The following is an 18,509-nucleotide window of genomic DNA, read 5'->3' as shown; positions in this document are numbered from 1 at the left end:
TACTTGTTAAATTATTTTCTCAGCCTCTTCTTGGGCAGTTATCATTTGTTATTGATAGGAAAGAGGACTTCAATGCATTGGTTGAGGGGTTAGAGTCTAGTGGAAAATTCATTTATGTTGCAAGAAATGTAGGGGTCTGGGCAGAGCAAATTCACACTTTGTCTATCCTTGATCTCTCACCTTGTTAACAAGGGTTACACATGAGGGTTTGCAAGACGAATTAGAGGATGTCTTGAGCAAACAAATTGTTGAGCTTGGTCTTGCCAAAGAGGTGAGACATGAGCATTATAATGTACAATTATTGAAGGAAAAGCTTGCAGTTTGCTTCAAATAATCTCTTTGTTTGTAGCAAAGCTGACTAGAACATTGCAAGTCATCAATGTGAATAGTGTCTTACTTCAAATAATCTCTTTGTTTGCAGCAAAGCTGACTACTAGAACATTGCAAGTCATCAATGTGAATAGTGTCTTGTTGAAGTATGTCTGTAGAGTGTGTCAGGGTGTGCACTTAAGCCATCAAGTCAACATTTCATTTTTCTTTGGTTGTTTTAAAAATATTGAACTTCTTCATGTTCCAAATCAGCAGGTTAATATTGTATTGCACAAGGTTATGCCAGTGATTGTGAGATTGGCTCACACATTTGTGGACAAAGTCTTGGATTTTGAAGCCCCATTTATGTCTTTGTATAATCAAAACCTCGTCAAAACATTCTTGGAATAAGGAAAAGACTTACAAATTATAGGATGATTGGCAATTTTGTAATTGATCACATGGATCACATAGTTGGGTTTAGGTCTGGAGGTGTTGCATGGAACCTTTTAACATTTTGGGATATTTAATTGTTTTTGGCCAAATGTGTGCACCATCGATATATCTAAATTTTTTGGTATATAATACAAGGTTTTTTTCCACAAGTTTTCTTGTTTGCAACAATGGGATGCTTCTCATCTTGAGTGTCTTGTGCAAAAACTTGGGGTGCATGACGATTTTGTTATTATTAATCCATCAAATAAAAGTATTTTTGATGGCTCTAAAATAAGTATTGAACTATGGGACTATTTTCAAATTTAACTCTTGAAGTGATCTTCAAAGAAGTAAACATTATGGGATCACACACATAAGGAACACACTTCAATCTTTCATAGGTTGTCTCATAACGAAGAGGATAAATTGATTGAGCTCTCTATTGTTAAAACTTTGTTGGATTCATGTGAAAATTCACTAGCACTTATGATGCTTATTTTAAGAACATGCACACAAGTGTTTTGTGTCCAATTTTTAATTCACATCTATTGAACCATTGATAATGAGCCTAAGATGTTGGAAACATGGATCCTCCCACTTCTCGGGAGGTCACTCATCCCAGTTGTGTTCCTGCGCAAGCATGCTTAACTAAGGTGTTCCACAAATTGGTCTAGCCATCCAAACACCACAACCTTAAGGTGTTAGGCGACCTCCGGTAATCCAACATGTAGAAACCTCAACTTGTCAAGATTCAAACCCAGTCTCGCATCTCCAACACCCTCCCTCAAGCCACACTTTGGTTGAGGTCTTAGCTTCCAACATCATAACCTGGGCTTTGATACCATGTTGGAAACATGAATCCTCCCACTTCCCAGGAGGTCACTCATCCCAGTTGTGTTCCTACGCAAGCGCGCTTAACTAAGGTGTTCCACAAATTGGTCTAGCCATCCAGACCCCAAAACGTTAAGGTGTTAGGTGACCTCCAGTAATCCAATTTATAGAAACCTCAACTTGCCAAGATTCAAACCCAGTCTCACCACGTGAGCTAGTTCTCTCTAGAAGTGTGGATTGCATCTCCAACATAAGATTGTAACTTTGACTATGCATAATTTTTGAAATCTCACAAAGTAGTGATTGTTTTTACGAAGAGTGTATCTTTATATTCCCACAGTAAGAGTTGATAATAATCGCAAAAGAAAGAGATAGAGTCTCCATGTGATGCAAGTTGGTATGTCCTCATGGATTTTGGAGGAAAGAAGCAAGGCAAGAAAGAGGTTAAGTTGGAGCAAGGAAGAGGGCAAAGCACTTAGCACACACCTAAGCAGGTGACAATGAAATTCTTAGAGCTTAATCCATTTTCACCACATGGTGAGGGACACTAAACAAGACATACAAACTATGCAAAAATACAAAAACTCTGATTTCAAAGACCGCATGTGTACTTAGATCAAGTTATCACTCAAAGTGTGCATTGAAGCATGTTAACTCTATGAAGAAGCTATTAGAGATACTCCTTTACACCCTTGCCTCGTGCAATTTCCTTATATTTCAACATCAACTCAAAAACAATTCAGAATTTTCTATGCAATTGTTGGGGATTGAAGTTACACACCATGGTTTGGCAAACCACATAAGAGTGTGCATGACATGTTCAACGAAACTTAAATCCGACAAAGTGCCAGAAGGTGTAACCATGGCCAAGCAAACACCAACACATGTGCTAGCTTCAGTGCAAAGCTTGAATTTGATTGAGGCACGTTTGGTCTCCATTTGTATACCTTTCTCTCATGACTTACATTTCCAAACTAGTGGCTCACGTCCAAACTCACATCTAGATGCCTCCAAATTCATGACTTACATGTCCAGACTCTCACAATTTACATGTCCAAACTCACTTCTAGATGCCTCCAGACTCATGATTAACATGTCCAAAATCATGTCTCCATGCTTACATGTGTTGACTCACATATTTGCAGGACTATAGGCTCATGTCTCCCAACTTGAGAGTTGGGTTTGGTCTACTTCTTGAAGTTTTTGGAGGTTTTTTAGACTTAATGGGGGTGATTAAGGATCCTAATTCTAATTAATGATGGTTATACAAGTAATTAAGTGTTTTTTTATTGTTTTTATTAATTTGCATGCTTCTAAGGATGCCAAATATAATGACACAACCTTTTTACTCTTCAAAACCATACGGGTAAATTTTTTTTGTGAGCATTTTTTGGTGAGCGCTTTTTGGTTTTAAGAAGGCAAGCGGTTTCTCTCTCTACTCTTTCTCTCTCCCTCTACTCTTTCTATTTGTCTCTTCCTCCCTTCTCTCAATTTACTCCAATTTCATAGCATGATTTTTAAAAAAGACACCATACAAAGATGAAACTTCCAATATATATTCCAAGACTTTTGCATATTATTACCGCCGCCACCTACAAGATGTTGAGCACAAGCAACAATACAAGAAATCAGATATGTATCCCCGAGCACCCGTCAGACGCATGGGTACAGTCTGAGAGAGAGGAGACGGGATTGTACCTTGAGGACTAGATCTACTAGCTACAAGGCAAGGAGACATGGACTTCTTGTCCATGGTGGGGATAGAATACCTCGAGGGAGAATTTCTTGTTGAGCACAAGCAACAATACACACAATTTCTCCACCGCCACCGAATACAAAAACATTTGAATACTCTTTCAATATGATAGATTAAAAATAAAATGAGACACACAATATCACTTATGCTACTTCATACATGTACAATAGGAGTCGTGCTCGTGCACGGCAAGTGTGGTTACTGGTTGGCTATTTGTGCCAGCTTATGTCCTCTCTTTGTAAATAGCACCTCCGTCTCCTTAAGGGCATCTTTATAATTCTTATCAAACATGTATGCATTCTGATTGAACTCTCTACTCCCTCGCTTAGGCAAGCCACTGACCTTCTTTTGGTATATGGCATCCAACTCAGACTGTAATGCATTTTTTTTATAGAAACAACATCTATGGAAAATAAAATATGACTTTATTGTAGTGTGTTTATGAGGCGCGCACATACCTTGAACACCAATTGAGAGAGGAGTTCTATGGGAAGCTTTAGCCACTTAGATTTGTTAGGCCCTTGATGCCTAAGATCTTTCTCTACCACGCACGATCCTCATCGCTAAACCTCGAACAACGACTATGGATTGGCAAAGCCGCACATGCTACATCATGAATATGTCATGTGATGTGTTTGGCACATGAATGCTAGTCACCCTAGCAATTTTTCATGCATAATAAATTAGTAGAATTTCTCACATATAATATGTTTGCTCATTTTAGTCATAAAAATATGCAGATACAAGTCCACTTAATTGTTTATCATGCACAACACCATCAAATACCCAGTCTCCTCCTATAGGAATCAAACCACCCTACAATTCACCTTTGGAACCTTGTCTCTATCAGCTCATGTGGTTCTTGCCCATTCTTTCCAAGCTTTGAGACGATGGTTACCATCCCAGATAACAAAAGTCATATCAACCATGTGTTGCCATCCTTCTATCTGCTCTAGTACCATGTCAAACTCTCCGGACAATGATAGATCAGGGCCAACTACACTTTGACGATTGAATGGAATGGGCTCTTGGCCTAGGAAACTCTCTGAGACAATGAACGCTGCCATTTATGTCTAGCAGGTGCTCTCTTCTAGGATTTTCATCAATCTTTGATGCAATCCGCATTCGTGCGGATTGCAAGGTTTGCGAGGAGGTGACATAGAGGCACTCTAGGATGGCAGTGTTGATCATCAACCAAGTGATGCTCCACCCAATTTGTGGAGATGTGTCGATCAAATACTTGACCAAAACTCTCCTTTATGGGCTTCTCTTCTTCAGCAATCGTGATACCACTACTAGCGACACGATTATTTTCGGGCATTGTAGGAGCAAGCCTCACTAGAACTTGTAATCCAGATTTGTTGGTCGCTTGATGTGGCAACTTGCGACATGCCCACATCTTGAGATAGTGCAATCTTGTCTGGATTTTCAATGAAGCCCTTGGATTGTAAGTGAGTTCAGGGAGGCATTATGTTACTTTCTTGCTATACCGGGAGAGGTTGTGAGTGCAATTGAACCTATATGGGAGAGGGATTGAGAGTATGCGCTAGAAGGGGGGAGGAGAGGGTTTGAGACAAAGAGATTGAGGATGTGTAGAGTATTTGAGAGGGTGAGAGTGGGAAGAGTTTGAGGGAGAGAGGGAGAGAGAGTGATAGGGTGAGAAGGAGAGAGGGGGAGGTTTTGAGAGGGTGAGAGGGGAGAGGAGGTGTTCACCAAATTTAACATGCTTCCTTGCACAAAGAGAGGGTGAGGAGAAGAGAAAGAAGACCATGCAAGGGTCGGTTCAGAAACTAGCAATTAGCCAACCCTAATGAGGGTTGACTCCCCTATGTAAGGCCGCTAGGGGCTCACTCCACCACCACTTGTGTCACTTAAGTGGAGCTTCCACAAGCTAGGTAATAAGCAAGGATAAAGGGAAATATGGAGAGATCAACCCCTACTCCATGCCTTCATGTGTGTAAGAGTGAAGATGAGGGAGAAGACAAGAAGAGGGAGAAGAAGAAGCAAGCCAAGAAGCCATCACCTACATGCACACACCAACAATCATGTAAGCTTCCACAAGCTAGGTAATGAGCAAGGATAAAGGGAACTATGGAGAGCTCAACCCCTACTCCATGCCTTCATTTGTGTACGAATGAAGATGCAGGAGAAGACAAGAAGAGGGAGAAGAAGAAGCAAGCCAAGAAGCCATCACCTACATGCACACACCAACAATCAAGTAAGCAAGCATAAACCTACACAAGCTTACCACTATAGCCATAAGAGAGAGAGAGAGAGAGAGAGAGAGAGAGAGAGAGGAGAACTCAAATGTGATAATTGGATTGTCCCTTTTCATATTTCATAAGTCACTTATATACATGAGCTCTCTTTTTACAATGGTTGGCCATCCATTTAACAATTGGGGGCCCAAAACTGATTTCCTAGCTCTATGTACACCTAGGCTTATTCTTATAGCTGGCATTACATAAGTCGTAAGTTTGGTCATCCCATACATCTTTTACATGAAGCGCTTAGCGCGCAGTTACATGAAGTGTAACCACTCATAAAACCAATGTTAACCAGTGTGCAGTCTGCCAACAGCTAGTCATCTTCTAGAGTAAGGTCGTCTCGACCACTTGTTAGTACTTTTGCTGAAGGAAAGATGAAGACAGTTGCATTTTTCCTTGGCATGTGTGGCTCTCTGTTGAAGCTTTTAGGTTTCACTGTGTTGGTGGGCAAGGGAAAGGGCTTGGGTGGCCTTGTGGGTAGCCTCTTGAGCAGCCTAGAGTTGTTGTTGGAGCTTTGTTACAATGGTGAGGGTGGTTGCTAGGGTGCCCTCATGGTCCTCTACTAGGGCTGCATGTAGTCGTTGGTTGGCAAGGGTGGCTAGGAGCATTTGCTACTGGGTGGTTGTCACATGTTCTATTGCTGACATTGCATGTAGTCTGTCATTGAGGTGACTAGCTCGCAAGGCAAGGTTAGAAAAACCTTGGGCAAAATCGAGTATGGATCCATGGATGGATCTGGTGCCTTTGGAGTATGCGGCTTGGAGCAAAAATGGCCCGTGTGGACCCAGCGCAAGGTATCCATCGTGTGTCTTTGAGAGGAGGAGGTTGATGAGGTTCTTTCTTCCAAAAAAGTTAGGGGTGGAGAGGGGAAGTAGTGGCCTTCATGGCTGGGAGTTTCAATGAGGTTTTCATCGAAAAATCGGGTGGTCCAGTGGATATCCTCCTCTTCTTGCACTTTACGCCATGCCTCTTCCTCTGTGCAGCTTTGAGCTAAGCTTCGGCCAAAGCAGAAACCTATTGGCACACCTCCTCCTATTGTTGGGTCTCAACGTGATGAATTTTGGGGGGCGGAGAGGTCGGAGAGGGTTGGGGTTCGTGGATAGGGGGTGGAATAGTGGCAGGACTTTGAATGCAAGCAAGCCGTGGTAGCTCCTCCCAGGCCACTGTGGTAGATCACCTTCATAAATAGAGAGGAGGCAGCACGCTTTCCCTGGGGGTTCAAGTAGACTGAATGAAGCTCTTTATGTAGATACTGAGCCCAATTGACCTGGACACCTTGGTGGACACGGGCTAAGGTGGACAAGTTATTGCGGTTAAACTTGTCAATCCAGTAGGTGCTGAGGAGGAAGAGTAGGGCCATGGCTAGCATTACGCGTTTAGGGCAAGAGATGTGTTGCCACTCCACTTCATCCTTTGTGGTCGGCCCCTGGTAGGCATCGCGTGCATAACGCATGACATTGTTGAGCTGGAAATAGGGTATTCAATGTGGGGAAGATGAAGGGCATCCCAAATGAGGTCCAGCTGAGGTGGACAGTGTGGGTAGAACCGTTATCAATGACATGCCCTGTGACTTGGTGGCATCATATCTCTCCATGAAATACAAGCAGTTGGAGATTGGGCCCCCAGCGCTAAAGGGTAGGCAAGCCACCAAACCCTATTTGCTTTAGGCAGTGGGCCACAATGGTTGGGTCTACTATAGCTCAATAAAAAGGTTCGGTGTGTAATAGAGCAATTTATGCTCAACCTTGTGGGTATTCTTCATGAGGCTATGGATTGTGTGGCCGCTGACCTACTCCATGAGAGTCTCGTCTAGGTGGGATAGTTGGATCAGATGCTTCCCGTATTCAAGTGGTGGCTAGCAGGTCACTTCTTCTTGTGGGGGTTATGAGGAAGAACCTCATAGCAGGAGTCCGACTGTGTGGGGGCTGCCATAAGTCTAAGGATAAAAGCTGGCAAGAAGGTGTACGAGCTTGGGAGGAAACACTGCAAGAGTTTGGCTAGAGTGAAGGGAGAAAGGTGGATGAAATGAAGGTGGTGGGCCCTTTATATAGATTTCCTAGGAAGGTATGGGCATGGGTTCACAGAGGCAAGACCGTGGCCTTCCAGAGGTATGGGCGTGACTTCTCAAAGTTAACGATTGTGGCATAGGATACTGTGAGTGAATGGCCATGGGTTTAGAAAGGTACGGCTGTGGGATAGCATATGTCAAGAAAATGGCCCTGGCTTCTGAGAGTGTACAGTCGTGGCTTCGGAGAGTGAATGATCGTGGCTTGGGTGAATTGTGTTTTTTTTAGCACCCTATAAACAGGTTTTATACCCCAAGGCTATATAGCCAGCACCCCATTGCCAGTTTTGTATTGACTCCTTGCCCAATTTGCAAGAATGAGAAGGCGGCTCCAATTAGGTTTTGGCAAGGTTGGAAGTTCCTTCCGAAGCTTGGATGCTTTATCAGAGGGAGCGGTTGGATAATGGGGGTTGGAGAAGCAAGTGGTTGAGTGGTGATGCATTGGGGGAGTCGGATGATAAGGGTAGGTGGAGTAGCCGAGGTTGAAGGTATATCATTGATGGAGATAGCGGGACAGGGGTTTTATGGCCGTGGCTTCCTCCTGAATCTTTGCTTTTCCTTTGTCCTGTGGAGTAGTACTAGTGGCGACAATGACAGCTATCTTAGGCATCCATTGGAACTTTTACCGTGTTGGGTTCTCAGGAGTAGGAATGGTGCACATCATCCATCGCAGTAACCAGATGTGCCAATTGCCCTTGTATAATTTTTGAGCATTTAGGAGAGCTTTAGGGACCCTCTTGTAGGTAGTTACGATGTGAGGACGAGGTTGGTGGCAATGACATTTTTGCTGCATTAAGGTCTTTGCGTGAGGTTTTCCTGTATTCTATGAGCTTGTTGGTTGTCTTATTAGAGGGCGCCGTGAGGTACGAGTATTGGGTTTTGCAGGGGTTTGCGTGGGGGAATCAAAGCTTTGGGGAATCCATAGAGTTGTAGCACTCTCGTAATAACCTTGGGCTTTAAGGATGTTTTGGGTGGAATTATTGGGTTGGGTGCAGCGGGGTTAAGTGTGTACATGTGGCCCGTTAGTTGTGTTAATGAAGTTAGCGTTGTTAGTTGCCTGAGTTGCTGTGGAGCTCGGGGGCGGATGAGGTTTGTTGAGGCGATGGAATATTCAGATGAGGGAGAGGCCTCTTTTTTAGGTTTATTGCTGTGGAGCTTGGGGCAGACGAGGTTTGTTGAGGCGATGGAATATTTAGATGAGGGAGAGGCCTCTTTTTGAGTGGCATAGTTTTATGTTGGTTGGGGAGCAGGGTGATTGGGGTTGGTGGAAGAGAGTGGTTAACTTGGGGTGGGTGATTGGGTGACAAGGGCTCTTCATCTGTCATCAGGATTGTAACTTGCGTTGAGGCCAGTTTCAGGGTTGCCATCCTTGCATCCCAATCAATCTGACACCCGTTGTATCCCATCCATCCGCGTCCCAAAAGGATCTCTTCGTGCATTGTCCCTGCAGGCATAACATAAACCTTTCCTTCCAAGTGGTTATTTCCAATGTGAAACAAAAGATAGTCGTGGCCGGTGTGTTCACTAATATTGGCCTCCCAAGGGAGTGCCATGTGTCATAGGACATTAGATTATGATTAGCTCGAGCATTGACAAGCGCTAGTTTTTACGTGAAACTCGTTGGGGTGGTCATTCCTACCACAAACTTGGGCCATGCTACGATGTGTTTGCCCCTAGTTTCCGTTGCCGTTCTTTGGCTTCACGTCATGCCAATTCTTTCATTTCCTCGTGTTGATCTTTTTTCTTGTTTTTTGAGGTGGATGGCCCTTATTGTATTTTGCATGAGGGGGGCGTAGTAGCATTTCAGTTTGCTACCATTGAAATAACCTACCATCTCGACACCGTCAAGGGTTTCAATGCCCATTGCACCTTGTGGGGTTATTTCAGGCACTAGGAAAGGTCCTAGCCCTCTGTATTTGAGTTTCTTTTTGTGATTTTTAGTGCTGGAGAGAAGAACCATCTTCCCCTCCACCATTTCCTTGTCTTTAAGTCGGACATCAAACCACTATTTTAGCCTTAGCTTTTCCACGATCATGCCATACACATCTATGAGGCGTTTTTCATCAAGCTTTTCAAGCCCCAAAATCCGGTCACTCATGACATTGCCTGTGAGTTTTTCATGTACCGCCATCTTAAGCTGGGCACCAAGCATCCCATAGGCATGACAACTTCAGTACCATAGGTTAGACTGAAGGGGGCTACTTTATATTCCGTGTGATGGGCCCAAAGTGCTAGAAACTTTTGTTCCCAATCGTTTCGGCTACCCTCTATTGTCTTGGTCAGGATAGCGCATAGGACTTTATTTGTGCTTTCGGCTTGACCATTGGGTTGGGATAGTAGGGAGAGGATTTCTAGTGGGTGACCAAGAATTGTATTTCACTGATGAAGTGTTACCATTGTCACTCACCAACTCAAGAGGACACCCAAAAAGAGTTATCGCGCACTCATAAAGGAATTTCGTCGTGGACCTTACATTAGCTTTTTGGGTGGCCCTAGCTTCGACCCATTTCGTGCAATTATAATTTATCATGCTTGAGTGTGTCGAACAGCTGGACTAATAGGTTCCACAAAATCAATGCTCCACTTCTCAAATGGTTATATAAGGACACGACTGGATTTAGGGGCATTCTATCCGTACTTTATGGAATTCCCACTCGTTGGCATTCATCACATTGTTTGACGTATTCTGCAGCGTCTCCAAACAAAGTGGGCCACCAAAGTCCTGCTACTAGGATTTTTCAAGCAATGATGTCTGCCTGCGAAGTATCTGGCTGCGATTCCAGAGTATACTTGATCTAGAACAGAGATATATTTGTCCTCTTGGACACATCGTCGCATGATTCTGCCTTTGCCTTTGCCTTTGCCTTTGCCTTGCTTGTAAAATTTCCCTACGAGATCAACTGAAAGGGGGCAGCCTTTTTGATGAGACGTCTTGCTCTGTCTTTGTTGATAAGTGCTTCGGTTTGGGTAGGCCATTAGCGAGGAAGTGTGCAATTTTCTCTTCCCATTCACGAATCAAGCATAGCTAAAACAAGGGGGCATCTGGCAGGTCATCATCAACACCCACCGGGGTGGCTTACCATTGGGGATGCGTGACATATGGTCAGCCAAGAAATGCTATGAACCTTTTCATATCGTGCCAGTAAATTCAAATTCTAGCAGCATTAGCAACCATCTGGTGATTTTGCTAGTGGTACAGGGTTTATTTACGAGGTAAAGGAGAGCTTGATGGTCCACAAAGAAAATGAACTTCGTCTCACCAAAGATAATGGCGAAACTTTTTAACCATGTAGACCATGGCTAACCCTTCTCTTTCCATGGTGGTATAGTTTTGTTCTGCCTCGTTTAATTGGCGACTAGCAAAGCTAATAGCAAAATCCCTATTTTGTTCTTCGGGTTGAGCCAGTACGCACCCAATCACAAAGGCAAAGGCATCAATGTGAACATGAAACAAGATGGGGCGTTTGCCAATGCTTTCTTCGGGGTATCATATGCATGTTAGCACTCCTCTATCCATTCAAAGATTACTAGCAGTCCATGAAGGGGATGAGCAATGTTGGCATACATGAAGATGAAATGTTGATAATATCCAACATGTCCCATGAATCACTGGACTCCTTTGAAATTGGTCAGGGGTGGCAGCTCAAGAATGAGTCGCACCTTGATTTCGTCGGTGGAGATTCCATAATTTGAGACAATGCGTCCCAAGATTACTCCATGTCGGACCCAAATTGGCATTTGGGAGGATTAAGAGAGATTCTGTAGAGTCGGCATCTCTCTAGCACTTTTTGTAGACACCACAAATGTGCTTTCTACGTAGAGTTGACACAAAGGTCATCCATGAAGACTTTAAGGAATTTCCGAAGATATTCCTTATAGGCCATGCACATTAGGTGTTGGAAGGTGCCTTGGGCATTGGTTAGCCCAAATGGCATAACTCAGTACACATACGTGTCCCATGCAGTAGCAAAAACTGTTTTATGTTGATCCTTTGGATTAATCAACACTTAATTATACCCAGAAAATCCATCAAGGAAGTTGTAGGCTTCCTTTCCTACTGCGACTCTCTCGAGAAAATGCTCTGTGAAGGGAAATGGATAGTAGTCCCATATCGTGGTGTCATTTACCTTTTTGAGGTTCACGCACACTCCCACTTTACCGTTCTTTTTGGGCACTATCACTATGGGTGATAGCCATTCTGTGTGCTCTATCTTGTAGATGAATCCGGCATCTGTAAGTCATTCGATTTCCTCGCGGGCCATCTTGGAGTATTTATGGTTCATAGGGTAGGCTCTTTGCTTCACTGGTCTCTCTCCCTCTGCTATAGGGATGGTATGTTTGACCACTTCGGGAGGAACACCCTACATGTCCGTATACTTCCATGAGAAGAAATCTTGGAAATCTGTGAGGAGAGCGACCAAGTCTTTTTCTTCTTCAAAAGAAAGGTCTTCCCCTATGTAGATGGGTCTTGGATCTTCGCTTGGGCCTACTAAGTTAGTTTCCTTGACTTTGGTCGCGGACCATCATAAGATGTTCCTGGCTTCCCATCGTCCATTCCTGGCTTCCCATCGTCCATTCTTTGGGCTGTGTCATATTGAATAAAACGGTATGTGCCTTTGAAGGCCATGAAGTGTTTGGGGACTTGTTTAGCCTCCTCAGCTTTAGCGCTTTCTTCTTCCATCAGTTTGTTTGCTTCTTTTTTCGCGAGCGCGCTGGCTTTTTGTTTCATACTTTGCACGCATAGTAGTAAAGCTTTTGAGGTTCAGGCTGGGGATCGACTGGTTCTTCCAAGTTTGTGGCTACGGTATTAACTGGAATGGGAATGTCGTCGAGCTCCTTTTGCCAGTCATGGCAAAAATATGCATGTGTGTCCACAGCCTCGACGTATCTCAGCCAATGTTCTTCCAACTTGGTCGGGAAGATGTATGCCTCTTTTCCTAGAAAGCCTTTGGGTTTACGGTTTTTTGTAAATGGTTTCCCTGTAATGGTTCTTCCTCCTCATTGCCATTCCCACACTGATAGCTTGTGGCATCAGGCATTCACATGGCGCTGAGCATATAGAGGGATGTGATTTCTTGCCCGTCCAACCATAGCAAATCTGGTACCCATGCGTCTTGGAAGAATGTCCAAGGTAGCAAGGATATGAGAAAAAAAGACTAGCCTCAAAACTGACCGGTAGAGAAATCATCACAATCCATTAAATCTATGTCTTCACATTTGGACATGATGGCTTTATGCCACAAGGTCCAACAAAGAGAAAGAAACACCTAGCACACTGTAAAAGCTGACTAATTGAACAAGAGGCTAAGAAATGACAATATATAATAGACGAGCTAAGAGAATACAATATAACATTAGTTATGTAATATATTATTTATGTTTATCTATTTATGTAATATAATGAACAAATCTTTAAAAACATCTTATGTAATATATTTTGGACCATGTTCATTTATTTATGGACTACCAATTACATATTTAGCTTTCTTTAAAACCATGAAACTTTTAGTCCTTTAGCATATAATTAAAAGTTTCAAGTAATCATATAAAACATGTACATATATATATAATATATATATGCAAACATATGAGGATAGAACATATAATATTAAAATACAATCCTCTTTATGTATACAATCTTTGTAATTATATATTTTCTATCGACTTCTAATAACACACACTACCAATTGTTCAAGGAGAAGAAATTCATTAATTTTAATACACAATGGAAAATTTTCTGCAATTGTTTGTTGTGTACTAATATATAACATTGGATGAGCTAAGAATAAAAAACATATGAATATATGGATGTATATATTTCACCATTAATATCAAATGGTCTTAAAAAATTACAAGGATAGTTTTCAAATTATACAATTTTAAATAAATATTTATAATGCTTATTCATATGTAAGATGCTACTATTATAGCTCTGAAAACAACCAAGCTTCATGTCCTATTGACATATGCACATAATAATATCCACCTAAAGTTGGAAATATTCATTTCATATTTCTATAAATAAACTGCAAATGATGGTGAAAAGAGGGCCTTTAATGACAATATCCAACCGTAGATGTTACAATTATAGCTCTGTAAATAGCCGAGCTTCAGTTGTATATATGTATAGATGCATGTTCAGTTGTATACATCTGTGGCTTAATCTTTACGTTGTGCACACATATGTTTGTATGTTTTATTAGGTAAATAATGGCATGTTTGATTATTGTATATATTATGTACATGTAATGAATAATTATATGTGCTAGTATTGTATAGATGAGTATGCATTTGTATAATTAGTGATATATATGTGTGGGATACTAATCTTCTCCTCATGAAACATTTACAGTCCTAATCACAAACCGATTTATCATTTGAAACAAGATGCACTGCTACCATGTTGAAGTTTCACATGGCTAGGACAATTCATAGCAAATGAGCAATTGCATAATTTATTTAAGTAAAATAATTATTTAAAGAGAAGATCGAGGTTGACACAAGAGTCAAGCAACCATCAAAGCAATTAAATCACTCCAATACTGAAGCTCCCTTCAAATGCTCTCCAAAATATCAATACATGCTTCAATTTTAAATACTTTCTTTGCCTTTGGTAAACTACACCAAAAATAATAATTTTTATACTATTTAAATTATATTTTCAGACATTTGTAATTAATATAATGTGGTATTTAAAAGATTATCTTAAGGCTTTTACAATTTGACCACTACCAATCAACCTTTGTTCTAATGAACTAAGGTGGCCAAAACCTCACCAAACTAGGAGAACACAATCCTCTCAAATTACAAATGTCAAATAAACAAAATGAATGCTCTCACCACTCCAACATAGAAATACTTAATTTCAACGCGAGGGGGACAGCCGTTTGCCAACATCTGAAATTAATTGTGACAACCCCTACCATTAGCAATAGAAGATCCTTAAGCTTTGCCGCATGGATCCCTAGGAGATGCCAAGATTGAGGAGCAACCGCAGAAAACTCCAAGACAAGCATATTGAGCACTAAGATAAAGAAAACCTAGGAAAATTTATCGAGCACACAAGGGGTCCAGACAACCTATATTGAGCTGAAAATGGTAAAAATTCAAGAGCAAAGCACGAAGTGAGGGAGATGTTGAAGATTTGGGAACCATCTCATTCCACAAATTCATCAGTCAACAAGTTTAATGACATACTACCTTTAACTAAAACACAGGCACTCGCACGCGCACACTCTCTCTCTCTCTCTCCCCCACATTCATGAATCAGACCCTTGATTCAGTAATCATAGCTTTAACACCCATTACCTACACTTGATCACACTATCGCATGGACCATACATTTCCACTTGGTATACCTAAGGCTCAACTAGCAAGCCAACTCACAAAGGAAGCAGGGTTGACACTTTGAAGTATAATAAATGCTTGTATACATACTACATGGTTGCCACCAAGTTTAAACTTCTACTCCTCCTCCCGCTGCTCTTAGAAACGAGAAGCCCTCGAAGACAATAACACCCTATAAAACTAGCATGATTGAAGGAAATCATTGAAGCCTTTGAGTTCAAGCCATTATCATAGGTAACGTTTTTTTCTTCTTAGTCAGCTCTTGTTCCTGCCTCTCACATTTCAACAAGATTGCCATAACTTGTGAGTAGAGCCACAAACAGCTCACGGCACAACAGTTATCAAGTTCAGCCAACATGAAGCACTGCTAAAATATCTCACAGCACCTGTACTCAAGATCTGCGAGCTCTTTCAAAAACCAAGCCAAGCGGATAAAGTAAAAAGCTAGGAAAATGCTTAATGCTTGATCCAAAAGGAAACAAAGATAAGGGTGGAAGAGTCCGACTTAGGAGCAGTGAGAGTCTTTCAAAGTAACCTTATAGATAAACATAGTCAAAACAGGGCTTCAGCCCCTAGGTGAATTGGTTTGAGCTTTGGCCTCCTATAGCCTGAGGATCAAGGTTCAAACACCACCTAGTCCGCAGGTGAGCCTACTAGTAGACCTTCCAAACACTTCCTCAAAAAAGATTTTCTACAACACAAAAAAACAAGGACACTATCTAACTCAAATCCGAGCCACTCAAAATTTGAGTCTGGGTTTTAGTGCATTACATTGCATTGCCACACCATGCACTCTCTGAACCCGCCAGCCTTAACTGTATGTGTGGGCTGCTGAGCAAAACAGACCTAGCTGATAAAGGCCCCTACTTGGTGAACTGACACCAAAGCCTACTAATCCAAGAGAAGTTTGGACCCGCTTCAGTTGAGACTAATAGTCGGGAGGGCTCTCACTCTTTCTAATCACATCAGTTTCACCTGTATTCCTGCAAAACCAAGAGAACTCATTAAATCCCTCTCCAATGCATTTATAAACGTGCCAAGGGTAACATGACAACAGTTTCATCATCCTCATAGTCAACAAGCTTAGGTACATTGACTACAAATAAATCAAACCACCCTTGCTGCTAGTCAAGAGGTAGAACTAAAGGACTAGTCTGTCATGGCAGCTGTAAATCAGCTCTACATCAAGGATTCTAAGTCTCGGTGCTTGCCTGTGCAGGCCAAAACCATTTACACACATGCATATGCCCATTCATATCCAGCAAGGTAACAGACCCACCTCCAGCACACACGCACCATGCTTATACAGCTCAAGAATACAAGTGGCTGACACTATGAACTTGATTCACTTGGATCTTTGCATCACATGATGCAAGCACAGTTTCTCTGTGCAATTGCCTGTGTGCATTCATACGTAGGCCATGAAGTTAACTCGGGCTTCTTATGAACAGGCCCAGTTTCTTTGTGCAATTGTATGTGCCCGTTCATATGCAGCATGGTAGACAATCTTATCAAAACACCTTCCTGCCTCAATACACACATTCACCGCATATGTGCGCGTCTCCACCCTCGCGACCCCAGGCAGACATGCACATTGTTTGTACAGCATGAGAATAAAAATGGCAGAAACTGTGTTTGCAAACACAAGAAATAAAGAGACGTGTTGGTTAACCATTCATGGGACGTGCAGGCAAATAAAGGCACAGGACCTGCAGCTCCACTAACATAAAAACTACCAAACGGAAGTTAAAGTCAGGCCATACTTACATTCTCTTGGCAATATTGTGCTTGTTGTTGTGCATCCACACCTTGAATACATTTCGGGGCACTCCAACATCATCACAGAATCTCTGCACAGAAAGCTCGTGTTGCTTCAAAATCTTCCATCCCAGTTTCTCTGCACAAAACAGCATTTTCTCTTTCTGCTCGGGAGAGAACTTTGTGCGGTGGCGCTTCTTTCGAGAAGAAGACCCAGAATGCAAATCTAGGTCGTCAGTGTAGTGCAGAGAGCTCATCGACATGTCCATTTGAGGATGGGAGACCATATCTCTGGAGCCCGACGCGGCAAGCAGTCCGGGGGTAGGCGGCCCAGAGACCCCTCTCAGATTAGGGTTCGGGTTAGGGCTATGATGACTGTATCGCTTGCAGCAGCATGTGTGTTCCCCCTCAACTTCCCGGCGGTGGAAGTTGCGATGGCATCCGCACGCAGCGCATATGAGGGCATCGATGCCATCGCTGCCGCTGGGCAGAAACTCACCACACCCGTCTACGGCATGCCCACCAAGGTTGGCGGCATGGTTTTTCAAGCATTCTCGATATCTGACAATCCCCGGAACAGGCTTCATTATGCTGCTGCTACAGATGGCATTGTCTTCTGTAGCAGCACCAGCTGTGAGAAGGCGGGTAGAAGGGGCAGGGACGGAGCCACCATAGCTGCTGTTGTTACTGGTGTCTTCAGCAGTGGGGAACCGAGCACCGTAGCTGTCGTCCTCATCATCCATGGGGAAATGTCCACCCGCAGTGGACATGATGTGGAGCCTGGGGGGCTTGTCGTCGGTGGAATCAGATGAGAGTTCGTCTTCTGCAGATGAAGAAAGGCCTGAGCCACCATTGGGCATCTGGAACCTCATATGCTCAGCAGGGTTGAAGTGGGAGCCTGCAAATTGCAGCATGGCATCTCGGTCCATGGAAACACATAGACAAAAGCTTTTAAAAAAAGCACTAGTTTTGCATAATGCAGAGGTGCTTAGATATCTCTTTAATCAGTATTCGCAAACCCTAATCTTTGCCCTCAAAGACCTCACAAGCACATCCTTTCCCGCAAGCTTAATCTCTAAACAGGATTAACGGATGAAGACTAGGGCAAGCTCTGCACCTTCAGACTTCATTAAGAGCTTGTTTTTTCAGAGGATTAGTGTGCAGGAATGCCCGGGAAAAGCCCATATAAGCAATCAAGGGAAAAGACAAAGGGAACCCAGATTAAGGAACTAAAACAACAGACATTTGCAACAAATACAGATGATTAGGGCACCCACCGCCATACACCTTGTTTGCCCTAATCGGCAAGAAGGCAAGGCGACAGAAAACTGGTTCTTAAAAAAATCTAGACTTAACCCTTGGTTACATACTAACCCCTACGAATAGAAGATCCCCTTGGAAGGCCCGGTTCATACATAATGTTAAGGCTGGACATAATGTGCATCATGTGGTAACATATTCAGCTTGCAGCAAGCAAGATGAATGCACACATGACTTTGGGATGCTTAGGAGCTTTACACGTCAAAATGGTGGAAATGACTCGGTGCTCAAGGCTAGAGAGTAGTCACGAAACAAAATCAATGGGAGAGCCAGACAATATCTAAGGGGTGGGACTACTGCAACATCAAGCGAGGTGACCCTTGATGGAATTGCTCTGTGGCATTGGTTCAATGACAACAAAAAACATGGAAGTGTATCAAATAAGAGCAGGGTGTTTTGCCCACCACTCAAAGTGCATCTC

At 42.7% G+C, this 18,509-nt stretch overlaps 1 protein-coding gene across 1 annotated transcript; it reads right to left on the bottom strand.

Annotated features, from left to right (window-relative positions):
- Positions 1-15,531: 15,531 nt before the first annotated feature.
- LOC147621251 (zinc-finger homeodomain protein 2-like) lies at positions 15,532-18,182 on the bottom strand. Its single transcript, XM_086823957.1, has 2 exons — positions 16,778-18,182; positions 15,532-15,993 (listed from the first exon to the last, which is right to left on the bottom strand). Exons 1-2 carry the CDS (start codon positions 17,695-17,697, stop codon positions 15,939-15,941), a joined length of 975 nt encoding a protein of 324 aa, XP_086680083.1. The 5' UTR covers positions 17,698-18,182; the 3' UTR covers positions 15,532-15,938.
- Between the last annotated feature and the right edge of the window lie 327 nt (positions 18,183-18,509).

The sequence above is a fragment of the Cibotium barometz genome, chromosome 30, assembly GCF_041138505.1.
Source record: "Cibotium barometz isolate CiBa-2024 chromosome 30, ASM4113850v1, whole genome shotgun sequence".
In the NCBI taxonomy this organism is placed as follows: Eukaryota; Viridiplantae; Streptophyta; class Polypodiopsida; order Cyatheales; family Cibotiaceae; genus Cibotium; species Cibotium barometz.
Note: the sequence above shows the minus strand (reverse complement) of the source record. Positions and strands in the feature narration are given on the sequence as shown.